The 18,427-nt window shown below is 42.9% G+C and overlaps 1 protein-coding gene across 1 annotated transcript in view; it reads right to left on the bottom strand.

The window, feature by feature from the left end:
* rapgefl1 (Rap guanine nucleotide exchange factor (GEF)-like 1) overlaps window positions 1-18,427 on the bottom strand; it is an 89,452-nt gene that overhangs the window by 22,630 nt on the left and 48,395 nt on the right. The window contains exons 6-10 of the mRNA XM_087977797.1: window positions 16,641-16,677; window positions 11,728-11,806; window positions 10,155-10,328; window positions 7,074-7,171; window positions 669-791 (exon numbers count right to left, since the gene is read on the bottom strand). Coding sequence (XP_087833923.1) covers window positions 669-791; window positions 7,074-7,171; window positions 10,155-10,328; window positions 11,728-11,806; window positions 16,641-16,677 — 511 coding nt within the window. The remainder of the gene's footprint in view (window positions 1-668; window positions 792-7,073; window positions 7,172-10,154; window positions 10,329-11,727; window positions 11,807-16,640; window positions 16,678-18,427) is intronic.

The raw sequence follows: 18,427 nt of genomic DNA, 5'->3' as shown, positions 1-18,427 counted from the left end.
TTGCTGGGAAAGCTCATCAGGTCTGACAGCATCTGTGGAGAGAAATCAGAGTCAATGTTTCAGGTCAAATGACTCGCTGAGGAACAACCCAAAACATTAATTCTGATTTCTCTCCACAGATGCTGCCAGACCTGCTAAGTTTTTCCAACAATTTATATTTTTGTCTCCACATCCACAGTTCTTTTGATTTTTATTTACTACTTTTTTTGATACACCTTCCCAGTTTCCCTACGATATTAATCAATAACTTATTGTTCAAATTTGACCCTTCAGTGTGTTGAAAGTCTGACTGGCAATGCCAGCATTTGTTGCTCACCCTTAATTGACCTTTAATGACCCTCAAAGGGCACTCACATCTCTCTGGGTCTGCAGTCACACGTAGGCCAGGTCAGGTGAGCACAGCAGATTTCCCCCCCTCGCAACATTAGTGAACCAGTGGATTTTTAACACAATTTGATGATGGTCACAATCATTGAGATGAGCTTTCACTCCCCAGCGATTCATTAAAGTGTATGAATTGATGGAATTTAAATTTCCCCAGTAGCTACAGAGGGTTTTGAACTTGTGTCTGCAGAGCATTAGGCTGGTCCACTGGGTGACTGGCCCTCTGTTTCCCCCATTAAATGCTATGACAAGGTGAGGTGTGAAAACTTGCAGGAGGCCAGTACCTCATGCACGCAGTTTAAAAGCTCCCAGTCAAACGTTGTGATCTGGTTAGCCATTTCCACCATGTTCATTTCATTGATTTCTGGTCCTTCGTGATGGAAGCGTTCGACAGCTGGTGGAGGGACCTGTGAACCAATGAGATAACGGAATCAGAACAGAATCATCATTCACATCGCACATTAGTCAGTGATACATTTGTAATCATTTTAAACAAGGATGCTGGCTTCTATCTAATACTGAATGCCATCAATGTAGCTTCTGAAATTATAGTGGAACAAAATAGCTGCTAAACAAATCGATGGAGAATAGCCATTTTTAAAGCCTATGCTTCTCTTTACGTTTATTGGTTTTAGTGTTATTCCAAAGTGTACGCGTCACTGACAAAGAACATGTGTGTGGAACCTCCAAAGTTATTTTACAACCAATTTCAAATGATTATAGGGGTGAACAGGACTGGCATTGTAAGCACTGCCCAACCCCACAGTGAGTAAATTAATAAATCAACAAATAATTGATTTCTAATAGTCGAGGGAGGAATATTTGACCATGGAGAAGTTTTATTATTTTTTATCCATCATTTCTATCCAGAACAGAATTCGAGGAACAGGACCATTGGAATTGGGTAGAGAATTAGGTCATTTAGCACTCTGAATCTGCTCTGCTATTGAATGAGATCATAGGACAATGATTAACAATCACAGCTAATAAACAGCATCTCTGACCATGCTACACCTCCTCAGAGAGGTACTGAAAATGTCAGCCTCGAATACAACCTAATTCCATCAATGTGTGAATCTTTTTCACTCAGGCACTGACTACATCTAAAACAGAACTGGTCAAGCCAGACTTAAGATAGCAACGTTACAATACTTCCCAAAACCAAGTCTAGTCCTGTTCTCAACACATAACTACTGTCCCGACAGGAAAAGCAAAACAATGCTTGCATTTACACAGCACCTTTCACGTCCATTGGATGTCCCAAAGTCCTTTACAGGCCAGCTTCTGAAGTAGTTTGGCAGTACAGACCAAGTATTGCTGACAGAGGACACACTTTGTTGGTAATTTTCATCTTGCAATCAGCAGGAGACTTTACAATAAATGACAATATAGAGGGGAACTAAGTGTTTATAATGCAGGAGAAGAACATTTGGATTGGTTGGCAGGTAGGGATTGGCAGACACATTACCATTGAGAATGCACCAGATGATTGACAACTAACTATCAAGTGTGTTCAAATTTAAACCAGTCAGGTTGGTTCTGATTGGTAAAGACAATGCCCTGAGCAGTGAACTGGACAATGGTTATACCTGTTTTGTTCCATTGAACCAGGTGCTATGTTTGCACGTTCTTTCTGCCTGCAAAGAACAAAGGCTTGCACAATAATATATGTGGTCTTTAAGCACACGCATTTGTACCACACTATGGGCCCGACAGACATCTTCAATGTATCTTTTATCAATAATACTTTGGAAGTGTAGCCAATGTTGCAAAGTAGGAAACACAGTTGTCAATTTCCATAGGAATTACATTGGTAATTTACTAAACATTTTAAAATTTTGACATTGTAAAAGGAAATGGTTGAGTTTTCAGACACTGATATACACATTATTTCCAATATTATCGTTTATATGTTCAGCTCTGTGCTTAACAGCTCCAGGCATAACCCTGATGTCTGTATGATCGAGTTAACGATTGTTTTCTCTGAAAATGAGGTGGGGGTAGAATAAGATAATTACAGAGGCAGTGACGGGTTGATTAAATACAGGTGGTTCTTCTATAGCGGGCTGGTTGCGTTCTTGTGTAATAGAAAAATCGTGCTTTAGAAACAGCACTTAAAGTGTTGGCAAAGTAATCACATTGCATTGAGAGTTTGCGTTAAGAAACAGTGTCCTCAGTTCATCAATTACATTACAGCGAATTGTAATTGTTCACAAAACACAGCAGAACGACCTGTACATTGCATTACACTAATTAGTTCAGCAGCTTGGGACAACCTTGTTCATAATCAAGATTTCTAGAAAGAGTGCACAGGACATGTATTAATTGCGTAAACAGAATTCATGTAATTGTTTCACTCAGCTGTTCTGGTAGCTTCGCCTTAGCAAAAATGAGTAAATTCTAACAGTTACTTTGATGAAAACATGGACATTTACAATCTGTTCAAACTCTGATGGTTTACTTCATCAATTAGAATGTAGCAGTGTAGCTATTACTTTTTTAATATATGGTTTTTCCTAGATTTCTTCAGGAGATGCTGTACAAGAGCCTGCTTTATACCAGTGTTCTGTTCATTTGGTCATCCAGCAAGTGGGATCCCCAGCATTGAAAATGAAAGGTGCTGTCTGATTTGGGATTGACGACTGGAGAGAAGTGATTCTGCCTCAGGAGAGGGCCAGAATGCAGGGTCTTTGTGGTGAGCTCAGCCAAAATGGGAATTGAACCCTGACATCACTGTGCATCGCAATCCAGTTTACCAGCCAACTGAGCTAAATGATGTATTTCAGTAGAATGGGAAAAAGTGAGGACTGCAGATGCTGGAGATCAGAGCTGAAAATGTGTTGCTGGAAAAGCGCAGCAGGTCAGGCAGCATCCAAGGAGCAGGAGAATCGACGTTTCGGGCATGAGCCCTTCTTCAGGCTATTTCAGTAGAATAGCTATCAAACTCAAGTTCTTGCCATAACCATACTCTCCCAGTAGGAAAGGTAAAGGTTCTGAAGAAGGATCAATGCACCCAAAAACTAGATTCTTTCCACAGATGCTACCAAACCTGCTGAGTTTTTCTAAGAATTTCTCTTTTTGTTGAAGCAAAAATACTTGCATTTATATAGCACCTGATATTAGCTAACTCAGTACCAACAAAGGACTATCAATCACAGGTTTAAATGCTTTTGTTTGAACTCAACAAATTATTTCGCCACGTTGTTAACAATAAGGAAGCAAAACATTTGTAAACACAATTCAAAGATGTTCTCCAAACCAGACCAGCAACTTCTTTCTAAATTAATCCTGTGCTTTCCCTGCATGTTAGATGGATAGATTTTTAATTTGTCATCGGTTTTCGGGCGGCATGGTGGCACAGTGGTTAGCACTGCTGCCTCACAGCACCAGAGACCTGGGTTCAATTCCCGACTCAGGCAACTGACTGTGTGGCGATTGCACATTCTCCCCTTGTCTGCGTGGGTTTCCTCCGGGTGCTCCGGTTTCCTCCCACAGTCACAAAGATGTGCACGTCAGGTGAATTGGCCATGCTAAATTGCCTGTAGTGTTAGGTAAAGGGGTAAATGTAGGGGAATGGGTGGGTTACGCTTCAGCGGGTCGGTGTGGACTTGTTGGGCCGAAGGGCCTGTTTCCACACTAAGTAATCTAATCTAATCTAAAAGGGTTATCAGGAGAGGCAGATGTAGTGGAGGTCAGGCTGAGTAAGGCCACAATTGTGTTAAACAGTAGCGCAGACTTGAGGGGTAGAATTGCCTCTTCCTGCTCCCAGTTCTTATGAAATTCTCCTCATTCCAATCGCTACTGTCGCTACTAGTGACAGGAAATCACGTCACACATTCATTAGGAGCAGAACTAAATCAGTGGGCCCCTCTAGTCTGCTCTACTATTCAATAGGATTAGGGCTGATCAGATATATCCACATCCCTGCCTACCCCAAAAAGCCACTGCCTCCCTTATTAGTCAAGAATCTATCTCTGCCTTTAAAAGTACTCAGTGGCCCTCCCTGCACCGCGCTCTACAGGAGAATTTTCACAGACTCATGATCTTCAGACAAAAATAATCTTTCATTATTCAGTCTTAAAGAGAAGATTCATTATTTTTAAACTGTGAATAAGCTCAGACTTTTCTCTCTGGAGAGGAGGAGGAGGAAGAGAGGAGGCCTGATCGAGGTATACAAAATAATGAGGGGAATAGAAAGAGTAAATAGTCAGAGACTTTTCCCCAGGGCAGGACTGACTGATACGAGGAGTCATAGATTGAAGATATTAGGAGGAAGGTATAAAGGAGACATCAGAGGTAGGTTCTTTACGCAGAGAGTTGTGAATGCATGGAATGAGTTGCCAGCTGCGGTGGTGGAAGCAGAGACATTGGGGACATTTAAGCGACTGCTGGACATGCACATGGAGAGCAGTGAGCTGAGGGGTGCGTAGGTTTAAGTTACTATAATTTACATTAGGATTAAACCTCGGCACAACGTTGTGGACCAAAGGGCCTGTTCTGTGCTGTACTTTTCTATGTTCTATGTTCCCTATTTTAGTCTCTCCACAAAGGGAAACATCCTGTCAGCATCCATTCTGTCAGGCCCCCTCGGAATCTTCTCTCTCAAGTAGATCACTTCCGATTCTTCTAAACTCCAGTGGATACAGGCCCAGACTTTTGAACATTTCATCACGTAATAACTGCCTCATTCCAGGTTGGACTTTGGTTAAGCACAGTTCACTATAAAAAGATTTGGGATAGGTGGGGCAGTTTTTGCACAGATGACTGGTGTTATCTGGCATTTGCTAGCACAAACTGGCACTGTCCTCTATTCCATTATTATTACTGCTTTCATTACATCTACTCTTGATTATTCCAACACATGCATGGCTGGTGTCCCACATTCTACCTTTTATAAACCTCAAGTCATCCAAACCTTTGCTGCCTGTGTTTTAATGAGTTGCAAATTTTGTTCCTCTACTGCCCCTGCACTTGACCGATTCTCAGTCAAGAAATACATTATCCTTCATAGAATCATAGAAGCCCTACAGTGTAGAAGCAGGCCATTCAGCCCATCACATCCATACAGACCCTCTGAAGAGAATCCCACCCAAACTCATCCCCCTATCATATCCCTGTAACCCAGTGTTTGCCATGGCCAATCCATCTAACCTACACATCTTTGGACTTTAAACTCTCATTTTATTTTGTTGATCTCTCCATGGCTTTACATCTACCAGTTTCTGTAACCTTCCATGGCTCCGTGTCATCAACAATCTTCTAATCCTAGACCCTTGTGCATTTCCAATTAAATTACTTCACCCACTGGTGGTCACACCTTGAGTTGCCAAGGCTCCAAGTTCTTTATTTCCTTACCTTGTTTTTCTCCCTCAAGTCATACCTTAAACAGTTGGTCATCTGACCTAATATATTTTTGTGGCCAGACGCCATGTTTTATTTTAGAGTGTTCCTTTGTAGCACCTTGGTATATTTCATTAAACTAAAATCTCTACATAAATACAAGTTGTAGTTGTAATGTAATCAATATTTTTAAGTTAATCGCACTGCTCCTTTTTTACATTGTTTTTAAGTAAATTTGTCCTTACTCTACAATTTCTGTGGCAGGAAGAGAGTTTGTCTAATACCTCCTTTGCCTGTATTTACATTATCTCCACTTCAAACAACATTAACAATAACATCTATATAGTATTGAACAACGTTCCAAAGCATTTCCCAGAGGCATTACTAAACAATATTTGCTATCAAGCCATGGCCATGAGGAACTAAAATTTGGTGGAAAAGATGGGTTTTATGGAGAGTCTAAAAGGAGGAGAGCTAGAGGGAAAGACAGAGAAACGTCCAGAGGTGAGGGTGTAGACAGGAGGTCTTGTGCAATGGGCAGTGTCCTTACCTCTGTGCTAGAAGCTCCCAGTTTGAGATCTGCACTAGGCTGTGGTGGCCATGGAAGATGCACTTTTAACATGGCCAAACATCTGGTTGTCAGCCTGTCAATCCCTTCAATACACCCAATGGTGAGCAGCAGAGACTCTTGGTCAGCAACCCTGCAGAGGGATACGGCAAACCCCTGCAATACTTTCTTCATCTGGTCCATCAGTCCAATGGAAATCCATGGCCCAGCCCTCAGAAATGAGACTGGAGGAACTAACAAATGAGACTGAAGGAAAGACACATGGGATGTAGAAAGTGGAAGGCATGGCCATTGATGGTGCAACATTTGGGAGGCAATGGTACTATTACTAGATTATTAATTCAGAGACCCGAGTCATCATCTGGTCCGAATCCCAACAAAGCAGGTGGTGGGGCTTGGATTCAATTAAACAACTGGAATTAAGAGTCTAATGATGACCATGAATCAGGAAAAACCCATTCACTGATGTCCTTCAGGGAAGGAAACTGCCATCCTGGTTTGGCCTACAAGTGACTCCAGACCCACAGCAATGCGGTTGACTCTTAACTGCCCTCTGGGCAAATAGGGATGGGCTATAAATGCCATCTAGGCAGGGACACTCACAGCCCGTGAACAAATTAAGAGTAAAATTGTAAAATGCAGATGCTTAAGATTCCAGAAATGGAGGTGCAGAGGTTTCCAAAGATTGAAAAGGTTACAGAGACAGGAAAACATAAGACCATGTTGGGATTGAAAACATTATTGGATAGTTCTGAAATGTAGTGGGAGGTTTCTGTCTCACCAGAGACTCCACAGATTCCTTTGTACAGGCAAACAGGTGAGTGTTAACGCCCAAAGTGGTAAACACGGAATCTTCGTCCAACCGAAACATTGTTTTCTCTGCAAACAAAAGTGAAAAGAAAGTGTTTGAGGATCATATTGGAGGCACAGGTTCAGTGTTACTATGGCAGCAAAGAATCAGAAGATGAAAGTGCATTAGGGACCTTTACCAGCCTTCGCTGACTGCTCTTGAGAGATTAAACTGGACCCATTTGAAATTTCCAATTGGACAATCATCAACTTTGACTTCCACCTTTTCCAGCATTCAATCTCCCTTTTAAATAAATTGCACTTTCTAACAAACGTAACATAATATCCCGATCACAGTGACATCATTCTGCTCTAATCCAGCCGCAGATTCTTTGAACTTAGAGTAATTTGAACTCATCAGCAGGACCTTTGTGTGGTTCCTTCTTTTACTGTGACAGTCAATGGTCTTGTTGTTGATTCCTAAATTTCAAATACACCGGGGGACAACCATTCTCATCTCTGCACTGAAACCCTGCAAATAAGTTCAATAAGGTGCAACTCCTCCAGTCAACAAATATCTAATTCCGAATATCTGATAATCTGATGCTCCTGCCTGCTAATGTTGGAAACAGTGTTGTCCAGTTGTACTCTCACCACAGAATCAGAGGGTTGTGGGATGCAAGATCCCTTCTGCAGTCCTGAGCCCACAACCTAAACTGACGCTCCAGTCTATTGTACCAAGAGGGTGTTGCACTTACTGGAGGGGCTGTCCTTCATAGGAAATGTTAAATGGAGGCCCTTTCAGGCATGAGGATAAGCACCTCACCAAGACCTTCCCCACACTTACACTACTTGCCTTTAAACAACCGCCAAACCTCAAACAGATCATTGTTCGTAGCAAACTGCCTGGCTCTCAGGACAACTCCATACAACCCTGTCACGGTGGACACTGCGAGATGTGTCAGTGTGTGGACATAGATACCACCATTATGCATGGGAACACCTCCCACCTTGTACATGGCAGGTACTCATGTGACTCAGCCAACGTTGTCTATCTTATACGCTGCAGGCAAGGATGCCCTGAGACATGGTACATTGGGGAAACCGAGCAAAGGCTACAACATCGGACGAATGGGCACCGTACAACAATCAACAGACAGGAATGTTCCCTCCCAGTTGGGGAACACTTCAGCGGTCCAGAACATTCGATCTCAGACCTACGGGTGACCATCCTCCAAGGCAGACTTCGGGACACACAGCAGTGAAAAGTGGCCAAGCAGAGGCTGATAGCTAAGTTCTGTACCCATAGGGAGGGCCTCATTACAGGTGACCACCATTGCACTATACATACACACACACACCTACACACACACAAAGGCACTCCTATACACATATACACACGGACACACATATACACAGACACCTACACACACCCTTACAGACACACACACTCCCATACTCTCACATGCACCCCCTCACAGACTTAAGACACTCTACACTCACTACACACATACACATACACTCTCTCTCACACTCACAACCCCCAACCCAGACAGACAGACACAGACACACACACGCACAGACAAAGACCCATATGCACACATATATTTTGTGGGGTGAATTTGTACTTGCAGGGTTACATTGTACTTTGCTCAAAAACTGCATGAATTCATGTAAAACTCTGTTATCGCGCTTTTTAGATTAGAACAAATCTAAACATCACAGCATAGACAGAGAACACAGGGGGCTAATACCTTCAACATATTGTCTAGCTATCACCATTGTTAACAGCTAACCTGAGAATGCAACTTTTTAAAAAGGAGGTTTTGTGATTTACACATGAAAGAAGTGAAACTATCACTGTATTCAACAGATGAAAGACTTAACAGACAATCAATTTTTCAATGTATAATTTTTGTTACGTCACACTGTAAATTTTTGCTATAAATTCTGTGTGTTAGGATTGAGCCCTCCACTATCACCTGATGAAGGAGCGATGCTCCGAAAGCTAGTGTGCTTCCAATTAAACCTGTTGGACTATAACCTGGTGTTGTGTGATTTTTAACTTTGTACATCCCAGTCCAACACCGGCATCTCCAAATCATACACTTTATTGGTTGTAAAGTGCTTTGGGACAAGCTAAAATGATGAAAAGCACTAAATAAATGCAAACTTTCCTTTCTCTTCTACTCCTTTTCAACTTGGTGATGAACTTCACCACCAGCCTTGGCCCACAGTCAAGGGACTCTGTAAATTATCCTGAGACTTAATGATGACAGATTGACTCATTCATAATGGATACTTCAACAGTCAACAACATGTTGTAGTTCAAAGAGTTTTGTGCAAACAGAGTTCTCTCGCAGGTGTGAGGAGAGAGAGTTTGACTCTCAGGCACCCTTTAAAGATTTTGGTTTGCAGAAAGCACTCTAAGCAGGTTCAGAAACTAGAGGAAATGGCATAATAATGTGAAAGTTACCCATGCCTCGGGTAACCCAGAATACATGACAGCTCACCAAATGCAGTCAGTGAGTTGCACCAACATTACTGAGCATCAATTACATAAGCCAAACATGCAAAGAGCAAGGGTTTAGGCTAAATGCACAACAAGGTATTATTGAGAAAAGAAGCATTTTGTCATAACTTGTCATCTTCCTTTCATCAGGACAATATGCAAGAATAGAGCTGAAAATGTGTTGCTGGAAAAGCACAGCAGGTCAGACACCATCCAAGGAGCAGGAGAATCGACATTTCGGGCATGAGCCCTTCTTCAGGAATGCCCGAAACGTCGATTCTCCTGCTCCTTGGATGCTGCCTGACCTGCTGCGCTTTTCCAGCAACACATTTTCAGCTCTGATCTCCAGCATCTGCAGTCCTCACTTTCTCCTCCAATGTGCAAGAATACAAATGTAAAGGGGAACAACATTTTTTATTGTATGAGAAGAGAGTCTTAATCCATCTTTTGTGCTGACTGAATGTCCCGGTGAGAGCAACACACAGCCTTGATGAGTTTAACCGTTTTCAAGCAACACTCATGGTTCATATGTCCAGATGATTATTTGTAACAAGAACATACCCCCAGATGATCTTAAAGCGACCAGCAACAAATTCTTGTGCACTGGTTCCTTGGACTCTTCTTCAGAATGTTGAAGTTTTTCAGCTACAGCCAGCACAATCTCCTGCACCGACGCTGACAGTCGGCTCTTGATGGTGACATAGGAGTGATCACTCGCGTAGACACGACAGAAAACTGATGGCAGAGGGGGAAAGAAATGAAGAGATATATTAGGGTAACTCAAGTAGAGGTGAGCATCAGGACAACACAAGAACCAGTAACAACAGAAACAGAAACAACATGCAATTATTTCTACAAAGTGTTTAGCATTCAGACTCTACCTACATTTAGAATCATAGAATTCTTACAGTGCGAAAGCAGGCCATTTGACCCACTGAGTTCACACTGACCCTCGAAAAAGCATCCCATTCAGACCCACCTCCTATCCTTGCATTTCACAAGGATAATCCACCCAGCCTGTACATCCCTGGTGAATCGAAGTAACCTGGAAATCTTTGGACTGTGGGAGGAAACTGATGCACCTGCAAGAAACCCATACATATATGGGGAGAATGTGCAAACTCCACACAGATAGTCGCCCAAGGGAGGAATCAGACCTGGGTCCCTGGTGCTGAGATGCAGCAGTGCTAACCACTGAGCCACTGTGCCAGTCAGTCTGCCTGTACCTGGCTAAATACAACTGTTTGGTTGTTATAACTGAGGACCTCCAAGCAGTGAAGGGCTCAGTCTTTACTCAGTAGGTCTTGTGGAGCAGTAGGTAGTGTTCCGGAGGACCCAAAGCTCTGGGTCTCACTTGTTGGCCATGGAAACTGCATTGGGTGAACCAGTTGGTTGGCAGTGTGTAAATCCTCCCCAATCCACCTAAAGAAGAGCAGAACGCAATGGAAAACCCTTGCAGGACTTTATCCAATAGAGTGGACCTATCCATCAGGAATAAGGACTGGAGAAGTTAAACATTGAACGCATTAACGTACTGAGACATAATGTTGCAGTCTGATCCTCCGTAGGTAATTTTAATCAACCTCTTCAGAAATGTTAGTACAAATTCTGACCCAGATGGGACTTGAGGCCAGGTCTCCTGGCTCAAAGAGAGGGACACTACATTGTACCATTTGCTCCTACATGCATGGACTCAGGTAAATCCTACTGCATGAATATAATAATTAATATACATTAACTCTGTTTCTCAAAATAGCTTTTTACATCTAGAATTGTATCATTGGTTTTCTGGATAAACAATTATACTTTTGCTTTTGACTGAATGGAGTCACATATTTGGAATGCTATGTCAGACTTGTACCCCCTCTAATGTTGAATCATCAGCTGCCTTTGAATGTGAACATCAACATTCCTGACTCAGCAAGTGAATCATTCCTTCTCTGTCACAGATCAGTACAAACCTATTCAACATGGATGTGTCTTCCACCCCTATAATATGGACTGCTTCAGTTGCAATGGAAGCATTTTACCTGTCTAACATGGGTATAGTTTAGTAAGTTTAGTAAGAGAGTTCGCCTGGTTCAGCTCAACAGAGCCCCCCATACAGTAACAATGGGCAGCTACTGAAACTTACTCTCATCTGTACCACGGAGAGGCTCCCTCTGCTGCAGGCAGATGTCAGTACGACTGAAGTGACGGAACAAAGGTTTAACCTGTCAGAGGGCAGAGAATGTTAGACAGCAAATACTTTCCCATCTCCTAAATATCAAGGAGTAGAATTTCTATCCATTAGGATTCACAAATCATTGAGTATCTCATCAGGAAAAGGCCAAGGTTTCTTTGCAGAGCACAGCAATTCAAACTGGAAAGGCTGCTTGGCACATCAAGCTTTCTTTCTCTTTCCCGCATTGTTTATCTCAGGTCAGCTCCCATTCACATTCCAAGAGCAAATTGTAATGCTTTTCTTTAGAATGGAGTTGCACCAGATAAAAATGCCTATCAACAGGCCACATAATCTGCTACTACTTTTCCTTCCTCTTCAGATTCTACCTGGGGACCTGGCTTTAATTGCTGCAAGTATTGCACACTTTATGCTGTCTCCTCTGTGCAGCAGGTTCAGGTGGTATTCAAGGTCAAAAGCATCACCTCGGATAACACTTTAGTGCAGTGAGAAAGGAATGCTGCACTATGTGATGTGCCACCTTTCCAGGGAGATGGTAAGGGAACACCATCTGCTTGTTTGAATTGGGAGATGAAAGATCCCACAGCTTTAACTGAACAAGAATAGAAAGAGCTCCCAGTGCCTATCTGTATTTTCTCCTGTTCTTGTTTTGAGGAGATGTGCCATGGATCTCCACTGGATTGAAACATGCTTCCAGGCAAAATACTGCAACAGTTTATCACTGCCTTCTGTAGAATGGCTGACCAGGAACCTGTTCCAATCTCCATCATGTGTACTAGAAGGATTGACTGGCTGACAATCAGCCTCTCAGAGGAGGTGATGGTCAAGTGGTATTATTGCTGGACTGTTAATCCAGAGACCCAGCTAATGTTCTGAGGGCCCGGGTTCGAATCCCACCATCGCAGATGGTAGAATTTGAATTTTACCTGGGGTTAAGAGTCGTTGCCAATCGTAGGAAAAACCCATCTAGTTCAGTAACGTCCTTTAGGGAAGGAATCTACCATCTTTGTGTGGTCTGGCCTCCACGCGACTCCAGACCCACGACAATGTGGTTGACTCATATCTGCCCACTGGGCAATTAGGGATGGGTAATGTGCCACAAGATTGCAAACAAACTGAAGTTACCACATGGTAACAGACCACTCATTCCAACCAGCCCATGCCTGGGATTATCCACCTCATGATTATGCTGACCTGTTCCCAAATGTCTTTGTCCCTCCTTCTTTTAGCCATCTACTTAATCAAACTTTGAGTACTGATAAAGTTTCAGAGTTTGTAGCTGGGGGAGAAACAAAGTTCCACAGTTTCATGTCTTTATACATAAAAACTACTTCTTGCTCTCTTCTAAATCCACTAATTTTAATCTTATACCTACATTCTCCTTAATCTATCACTTAGTTAACTCACCAAAATATCTTGACCACTCACTCCTTTGAGTGGAATCGAGCTGTGCAAAAGGTGACTGCCTTTTTTTTGTTGACAAAATGACGGTGACTACACATCAAAGCAGCTTGTTGACAGCTAATGAGAAATTTCACGTGGCTGTAATAGCAAGTTTTTTCATCATGTGGTCAAAGAGTTGGAGGGCTGAAGAGGTCATGGTAAGAATTCTCACTGCCACAGTGCTGTGACCTCTTCAGCCCTTAGATTTAGATTAGATTAGATTCTCTATAGTGTGGAAACAGGCCCTTCGGCCCAGCAAGTCCACCATGCCCCTCCAAAGAGAAACCCACCCAAACCCATTCCCCTACCCTATATTTACCACTAACACACCTAATACTGTGGGCAATTTAGCATGGCCAATTCACCTGACCTGCACATCTTTGGATTGTGGGAGGAAACCGGAGCACCCAGAGGAAACCCACACAGACAAGGGGAGAATATGCAAACTTCACACAGACAGGTGGGAATCGAACCCAGGACCCTAGTGCTGTGAGGCAGTAGTGCTAGCCACTGAGTCACCGTGCACTTGCTCTAACAGCCACGTGAAATTTCTCACTGCCACTGCGCCATGACCTTTTCAGCCCTCCAGCTGTTGACTGTGAGGCAACTTTTAGACATCCTAATGATGATGTGAACTTCTTGAATGTGAGATTCCTTGACTTATTACAAGTCTCCGGTTTCGGAGCCACTAAATGCATGAAGTCAAATAAGTTCTTTGGGTATCAAAAAATGACAATTTATTGCATGGAAAGAGACTGTTAATTTTTACCAGTTCATGTTGATGTTCATTCTCCACACTGGCAGGGCCTCTAATCCCAGATAAAACATCTGTCTTTGTTCCTGCTTCATTCAAACACTTCTCTAACCTTTTTTTAAATATTGACATAGTCTTTGCTTCAATCATTAACTCCAGCAATGCACTGTCTAGCCCCACTGTGTTTAAAAAACAAGTGTCTCCTCAACTTTGACTTGGGTGTCCAACATTTAGTAGCATCAATATTCTTAACTACTCACTCAAAATGTTTTAAGTTTGAATGGAGAGCCAATGTCATGAATACAGGCATGCAGGAGGCTGGAAGAACACAGAAAGCCAGGCAGCATCAGGAGGTGCAGAAGTCGACGTTTCAGGTGTAACCTTCTTCAGGACTGGGGGTGGATATGGGGGTTGCTGCAGATAAAGGGGGAGGCTAGGGCAGGGTGGTGACATGGGGACAGGTGAAGACAGGTAGCGGGTACGATCTGGTTGGTTAATGGGAGGAATGAACCAGGTAAGTGGCAGAGAGCATTGGAAGGGAAGGGGAAAGGCTGGAAAGGGGGTCAGGGATGGGGAGGGAGGTTATTTGAAATTGGAGAACTAACCACGAATATTGGCATAGCACTTATGTTCTCTGAGTCTAATAGGTGTGTCAGGAAGGACTAAATAAACAGAGAATTATGGTGCACAAAGGCCAGTCAAGTATAATTCTTCTGATCTTTAATTCTTAATTAGCAATAGATGTTAAATTGTACTTTGATTAAATGATTATTATTTCTTATACCTTCTACATCTAATAATCTATTTGCTTCTTACCCTCACTGTTGGGTTCAATTTTGATGCCCATGTTGATCAGAAGCTTCTAACCAATTCAGTAAATTTGTTTATATTCTGTCACATCAAACCATGCTGTTAAATAAATTAAATTTGTGTCATAGTGGGCCGATAAAAAATCATGGGGTGGGTTGGGGAGTAGGCGTGGATGAGGAGGTTCAGTGTTGGCAAGTAAAATACTTTTCACCTTGGACACTCTCTGCTCAGGCGGGGTTCAGGTTCAGAACCTCAGCTCAATCTCAGAGAAGCTCCCAGCGAGACAGGCAAGCTGTCTTCACGGGTACTCTGAAAGAGGTTGCCGAATTCAGTGCCGATTTGTGCCATACTTTTGGCTGCAAGCCTATGGGGTTCACTCGACCTAATGTAAAGTTCAGCATCCAGTCTCTCCAGACTTGACTGCAACATAAAAACCCATGGGATATTCCACTACTATTCAGTTCCCTTCACAACCCACCCACCCGTTAGTTCATACTTTATCTGTGTCTGTTAGAACAGAATGAGGTTATTGTTTAAAACGCGGATATTTTGTCTAAGATTTTCATCTTTCGCTTTGCAAGACAAATGCTAGGATGCCAAAATTTAAACAACCAGAATAATTTACACCTCTGGTGAAAAGAGTGCTGATTGGTCCATAGAGCTCCTGGAATGTTACAGCACAGAAAGAGTCCATTCAGCCCATTCTATCTGCACTGGTTGACGAAACTAATTACTGCTTCTAATGCCATTGTGCAGCTCCTGGTCCACAGCCGTGCAGGTTACAATGTTTCTGACACAGAATTAAGTTCCTTCTAAATGATTTGGGGGTTTTCAACTTAACCATCAAACTGGCCATGAGTTCCAGACACCCATCACCCTCAGGATGTAAATAAATGTTTGTCCTGACCCTCTAATACTTTGACCTTAAATCTGTGCCTCCTGGTGACCTCTCAGCTAGAGGAAACAGGCTTTCCAGTTAACTGTCAATTCTCTCTCTTTCTCTCTTGATATTGTTTCTTGTAATCTCCCCAACACTGGGGTCAGACTGACCAGCCTATGGTTATTTCAACTATCCCTCTCACCTTTTCTGAACAGTGATGTAATGTGTGTGGTCCTCCAATCCTCCTGGCCCTACCCTGCAACTGGTCAGGATTGGAAAGTCATCCTCATAGCATCCACACTTCCTGGGAATGGGCCTGGGATACAATGTATAGAATCATAGAATTCCCTACGTGTGGAAGTAGGTCATTTGGCCCATTGTGACCCTCAGAAGAGCAGCTCACCCAGACCCATCTCCACCCTATCTCAGTAACCCTGCATTTCCCATGGCCAATCCATCTAACCTGCACATCTAGACTGCGGGAGGAAACTGGAGCACCTGGAGGAAACCCACGCAGACACAGGAAGAACATGCAAAGTCCACACAGAAGGTCGCCTGAGGCTGGAACTGAACACGGGTCCCTGGTGCTGTGAAGCAGCAGGAGTAACCACCAATCCACCATGCCGCCCGGGTGATTTATCCACCTTCAAGGAGGTCCTTTCTCAACTCTGAGGGCTGAGCATAATCCTGGAGAAAGCAATGGAGAAATATTGGCTTTCCAAGCTTCTGGTGAATGCAACAAAGGCACAAGGCTGGAACATATTCCTTTTGTTTGCAGAGGAAGAGTTTCAGCTTAAGAAAGGCAATGCCTTGGCTCATCAGGGTCAACATGACAATGCAATCAGACCACTCTGTGGGATAAATGGCTGACGATTGCAAGGCAAAAACCTTAGGCAACATGCCTCTGTTTCCAGCAATCTTAATTCTTAACCGTTGAAAAGCTTATCCGGAATATAAGAGCTAAGGAGAGGCTTTTACCTGTTTCTTTCTCAAGTGGCTGCATTCTTCAGGTGGCCTGCATGCAAGGTAAATAAATAATGTTAATAGCAAGCCTGTGTCACACTGTGAGTCAGCATTCCAACACCAGATACAGCGTTTAGGCATTTAGGTGAACACCTACAGGGTGTTGTTAACAAGTAACAGTGTGTTAATATGCTTTATCATTTAAATGAATATCTCAGAGTAATTCTATGGATGCCAGAGGGTGGTTTATTTGCTCCACAGGCAGAGTCAGAATCTTTACTGACACCAAAATGTGTTATAAAACATCACTCAAACAAGCTAGGATATTGATCTGTGGTTGTGCAGCTCATTATTCAACTAGGAAAAAATATCAATAAAAACATCTGTTGCAGCACTCGCATAGTTTGCTTAGCTCCACCGAACCATACTGTCTTTCCCTTGGAAGGTAGGATGGAGTCTCTGAGAGTGTGTCAGTAAGGCTCTGACCTCTGATTGAATCTCCTGTTTCTAGCCTTCATTGTCATATTGCCACTGGACATGTTTGCCTGCACAACACATCCTCTGACTACAAAAATCAAACAAGCCTCTTTCTTAAAGAGTTAGATGGCTCTCGACTCTCAGCCAAGCAGTCTAATCTTACCCCTCGCCAATATTTTTACCTTCTCACCAAAAGAGAAGCGCGCAACGAAAATTTCAAAAGCCTACAGATGCAGAACTTTCTCACATAACCCAATCCAGAGAACCCGAGTTTAATTCTTAACAAAGGAGTCTGAAATTTTATGTTTGGTTTAAACAAAGGGAGAGTCTGGAGGTAAAAGTATCAACAAAAGGTTTCGGACAATTCACCAACTCTTTCTGCATGAAGCCAGATGGTGAATAGTTCAGCATATTACGATATGTAGGTCATCACAACCAAACCAGATTTTATTTTCACTTTGCATCCTTTGCATGAATGAATAATATATCAATCCTTTGACAAACCAACGGCCACTACCATCTGGAAGGACAAGGGCAGCAGATAAATGGGAACATCATTCCCTGCAGGTTCCCCTCCAAGCCACTCACCATCCTGACTTGGAAACATATTGCCGTTCTTTCAGTGCCATCCTGGAATTCCTGCTCAGCAGCTGAAAGCAAATGGTTCTGTAATGGTTCAGGAAGGAAGGCTACCACCACTTGCTCAAAGATGCTGTAGGGGAGATGACAAATACTGGAACGGCCTCCTGCCTATCTCAAGAATAAGTGGCCTTACCGGCCCCTTCTTTCCTTCATCTTTGAGTTCTGAGGACTTCAGTCTCCCCTAAAAGAGCTCAAGCTGAGGGTTGGCCAATTTAGCAGGGATTAAACTTGAAGTCAGCACTTGCCCTTAATTTAAGTTCTATCCATGATGTGGAGGTGCCAGTGTTGGACTGGGTGGACAAGAAGTCACACCACACCAGATTATAGTCCATCAGGTTTATTTGAAATCACAAGCTTTCGGAACAGCACTGTTGGAATATAATCTGGTGTGGTGTGACTTCTGACTAAATTCTATCTGACACCGACAGTCAATTCTGCTCTAACGTGGCAGTTCTGTCCTTGTACAATCCCGTTTTATGAGAAAATTGTGTAAAGCAGCACCATTTAAACCAATGGGGCCAGAATCACATTATAACCAATACACCCTTTAAAGCTTCGTGCTTCAGAAACAGTGCGCCCAGTTCGTCAATGGTGTTACAGTGAATACGCATTAACGAATGCGCATTATAGCAGAATGGCCTGTATCTGTTTCTGACTGTTATGGCTCTCCTATGCCATGTTGG

Source organism: Chiloscyllium plagiosum, unplaced genomic scaffold (genome assembly GCF_037043375.1).
Source record: "Chiloscyllium plagiosum isolate Xiang-an unplaced genomic scaffold, Cpla_swu_hap1 HiC_scaffold_32, whole genome shotgun sequence".
In the NCBI taxonomy this organism is placed as follows: Eukaryota; Metazoa; Chordata; class Chondrichthyes; order Orectolobiformes; family Hemiscylliidae; genus Chiloscyllium; species Chiloscyllium plagiosum.
Note: the sequence above shows the minus strand (reverse complement) of the source record. Positions and strands in the feature narration are given on the sequence as shown.